Here is a 4,386-nt window from a genome sequence, read left to right as displayed (position 1 = left end):
GGCCAAAATCCCAATATCGTGCATCCCTAGTTTCTATGTAAGCAGCTGTAGTCCCGCCCACGGGTGTTGATGGATAAGGTTTTACCGTAATGAAATATTCAAAAGTTAAATTAATTTATTTAAAAAATACATTTAACTATTACTACTTATTGTCATAATTTAAACTTTGTGCTTATCTAATGGGACATTTAAATATTTACATATCACAATTTATTGGTACATGTAATTTTTTTAGTGATGTATTAAATCAATAAATGGTGCATTTAATCATTTAATGCACATGTAATAAAATATTTATTACATTTCACATTTAATCATTTAGCGGTTCATTTATTTATTTCATGGTTACTCTAATGAAACATTAAATAATTTTTTATGTATTGAACACATAAATTGTACTATTAATTATTCTACGTTATATTTATTCTATTTTGTCCCCTTTAACCCTCCATACAGAACATTTAGAGTGCTGCTGAATACATTTTTTTTTTAAATAAATGGTAAATAAATTATTGTTTTGTACATTTTGGCAGGTCTGAGATGCATGAATATATAGTTATTGGCACCAAAAGGAATAATAGTCCTTAACATCCTTAATGCTTTCCTCCTGATGACGATCAGGGATTTTTTTTTAAATTGAGATGTAATTTTTTGTTTTGTCATATAAAGAGGCAATAATAAATGTTTGCGTTTGAACAGCCCGTCCAGAAAACCTTTGACTACGTTCTGGTGGCCGATAAGTTGGACGACGTCATGGACAGGAAGTACCAGAAGCAGGATGAATTCCTGAAAGAGCTAAAGAAGAAGAAAATTTCAATTAAAGTGAGTTTCCTCACAGCATCAAGCTCTTTGTATTCACCAGGAGTCAAAGAAATCCACTAATGTGTGTTTTTCTCGTGTGCCAGCGGATAGAACATGATGGAAAACTATTCTACGGCCTGCGTGCTCCCAATGACATATTTGAGGACTATCAGTACCTGCTTAAAGTCTCCGACTCCTGCAACTGGTGCCATGATGAGAAGGGACTGACCCAGGCGAACAAGTAAGTCACACACATTCATTTTCATTTAACACACCTATGAATGAAACCTGTGTAGGTAGTTCTAGGAACCCTCTTTGTTAGTTTCGAGTCAAACATTATGATGCAACCGTCTCTGAAAAACAGCACCAGAGCCCTAAATGTCACTGGAGAAGATGTTTGTGTTTTTACCGTCAGTAAAGCTCTTCAGATGTTCCTCCAGCTCATAACATCTACAGGCTGTGAGGAACAGCTGGCTACAGGTTTTCTTTGTTTGCATCTCTCGCTTTAAATGGAGTTTTTTATCCCTAAAATAAAGAGCTGCCTCTGAGGGGACAGGGAACCAAACAGGATTTACTGGTTTGATGAATTCTCAGGTTGAAATGTTTCTATGAAGACAAAAGATTCATTTATTCCAGGAACTACTTCTGCATCTGGAAAAGCTGAGCAGGGATGGACGTCATGTGAAACTTCACATAGAGCTCTGCTGTTATCAAAGCTTAATCTTAGAGAGGGAGGAGAAAAGGCTTCGCTTTTAAAAATGGTAGATTTAAGAATGTGGAAAAACGGATGTTCTCACATTGCCATCTAAACCAGAGGATCACACGTGCCCTGAAGCGCGGAGTGGAGGGGCCCAAAACACAGAATTTATTTAGTTTTATAAATGCATGTCCTATTAAATAGTTAAAAATACATTTAAAATGATGAATTAAATCATTTGATATCATTACAAATCTGGTATTTTTGGAAAATCTGACATTTATGTGCAGCAAAAGAAAAAAAAAACATTCACACAGTCAGTTTTCAAAGAGACACAAAATAAAAGGCGAATGTTTGGGAAAAATGATCACAGAAAAATTCAAAACATCTCTCATTTCCTCAAAAGGCCAAATTCAGTTGAACAGCAGAATGATTTAGTGTTAAAGGAAAGATGCTGCAATGGTAATGCTCAATGGTTTTAAGCAATAGCAAATTGTTTACCAAATACATTCCTTAAAGCGTTATTTCCTGCTTAGGTGTCAACTTCTAAAGAAAATCCAGTCAGACGTTTCTCAAGAAGCGCCGAACTGCACCAGAAAAGATGAAGATAAGAAAAACAGGCCAAGAATCTGACAGAACCAGAAACGTTTCATCACAAACACTTTTAACAGGAGCCCATAATAACAACTGAAAGCTGCTGTTTGTTTACAAGTAGTGGCATATCGGCCATCTTTTACCCTTTTATCTGGTTTGCTAACGAGCGCTCTGGGGTGGCTAACCGAGATCTCACCATAAACTGTTTATTATCTCACAAAGACTCCTTATTTTTAGTTACATTAAACATGTAACTAAAAATGAAAAAAAATTAAAAAAATAGCTTAGCCCTCACTGGATCACTACAAACAGAACAATCAGATGTGCAGGTCACCTGGAAGCAGATAATGAACTGTTAAAGGAACTTCCATCGTTACACATCTCAGTTTTCTCAGATTTTGAAGCTGAGACTTTGGCAAGAGAATGTTTACATTTATTTAACGTCCTCAGATGGAGAGATAGAGCTCTGACTGGGCAAAGCTCAGTACATTTATACAGCAACTCCCAATAAACACACTCTCCCATGGAACCAACCCACCCCTTGCATAAAGAACTTTCTCACAAACGAACATTTGATGGAAAAACAACTCAAGTTCCTCAAGGCCATTCCCTGTTAGGTTAATATATATTTCACTGGCCAGATGGATCTTCTTAAAACAACAGTCATCCCCTTCATGTCATGAAGGAGGCTGTGTAAGACATTCTTATCTCTCATGACCTTCGTTTGGAGCCTGTGAGGCTAAGAACAAACATTTTACTACTCAATAATTAAACACTGTTAAATTATGAAGATGGTCAAAAAATACTCAGGTCATCTAGAATCAGATTTACACTGACACCACAACGGCAAAAACTTGTGCAATGTATAATGACCAATTGATTATTTGATACCCTGTGCATTAACTATATATATAAATATCCATACATGTAAACACCACATGCAATAACCCAGTATAAGGATCCTACTATTAAAAAAAAAAGCAGTCGTATGTAGACGCACTGTATGTTAGGCCTGTCACGATAAAAATATTGCCGAAAGATTAATTGTCTCAAAAATTATTGCGATAAACGATAATATTGTTTGAAGACCTTTTTACACTTATTTAATGGAAATTACGTAATAATGCATGCAATTTCAACAGAACACTTAACACTGGAACTGGTTAACAAAATAAAATGAGAATTAAAAATCAAATGGACTCTGTCTCTGTTAACTAAAATTATGCTTGAATAAAAACAAAACACAAGATAAAACCACAGTGGAAATAAAAACGTATGTACAACATATCACGTCATGCATGTTTTTCTCGGGAATTCATCCTGTCTATCAAATGTCTGCAACATTTTTTGAAATGCTGGCTTTTCAACAATATTAAATGGGACCATCTCTTTATCAATTAAATGAACTACGCTGTCTGTGAGCGCGCGCCACTTTGCGCCGTCCTTTTCATATGCTGCCAGTCGATTAATTGCTTCAGTGATGGTGGACTGTCGCGAACTTGAAGACGCAGGCAGTACACTGCTTGTACTTTTTGTTTCCAGCTGGAGAAACTTTGCTGGGTGGTTGTGCTTTAGCTGCATGTGTAGGTTGGTTTTATTGCTGCACTTAGTTGCTACTGTTTTATGACAAATGCGACATACTAATAATAATAATAATAGATTTTATTTGTAACGCACCTTATATTTTAAAGAAATCTCAAAGTGCTACAGAGATTAAAAATACATACCGGCTCGCATAGGTTCAGCGGTTCGCCTCTGTCATTTGGTTTGAATCCGAAATACTCCCACACTGAGGCTGTTGCGCTCGGCTTTCAAACCAGTTCCATTTCGAGCTTTTCCCCCCCAACATAGGATGTGTTGTTTTTTTTTTACCTCGCTTTTATTTATTGTGCGATTAATTGATTTATTGATTATCGTATGTACTGTATATTACCAATGCAAGTTTTCTTTCTCCACTGTGAGATCAATAAAGTTAATCAATCAATTATGTCTTATTACTTTCTAAAAAATTGTATTTAACTCTATTTATGCTGACTTTTGACCCTCATGAAGCCCGATCAACGGGATTCCAATGTTAGCATCAGGGACCCCCTGGGGTTCACGTCATTAAGTTGGGGTCATGAGAGTGTTTTCACTGTCCTCCTTATGGGATCCGTGAGGTATATTGAGGGCCAAAATGTCCCATGAAATAAATGCATGTACCCGGTAACATTTATTTTGTAAAGTGTATTCATCCAATTAAAGATTAAAATGATGAATATACAATTAAATTATGAAATGCAGTGAAGGACAGG

The 4,386-nt window shown here is 36.0% G+C and overlaps 1 protein-coding gene across 1 annotated transcript in view; it reads left to right on the top strand.

Annotated features, from left to right (window-relative positions):
• Positions 1 to 4,386, top strand: part of LOC107101472 (anoctamin-9-like) — a 41,479-nt gene that overhangs the window by 7,296 nt on the left and 29,797 nt on the right. Inside the window, exons 3-4 of the mRNA XM_015400410.1 lie at positions 700 to 822; positions 906 to 1,042. Coding sequence (XP_015255896.1) covers positions 700 to 822; positions 906 to 1,042 — 260 coding nt within the window. The remainder of the gene's footprint in view (positions 1 to 699; positions 823 to 905; positions 1,043 to 4,386) is intronic.

The sequence above is a fragment of the Cyprinodon variegatus genome, unplaced genomic scaffold (assembly GCF_000732505.1).
Source record: "Cyprinodon variegatus isolate N-32 unplaced genomic scaffold, C_variegatus-1.0 Scaffold1100, whole genome shotgun sequence".
Taxonomy (NCBI): domain Eukaryota; kingdom Metazoa; phylum Chordata; class Actinopteri; order Cyprinodontiformes; family Cyprinodontidae; genus Cyprinodon; species Cyprinodon variegatus.
The sequence above is the reverse complement of the archived record's forward strand: the minus strand, read 5'-3'. Positions and strand labels throughout refer to the sequence as shown.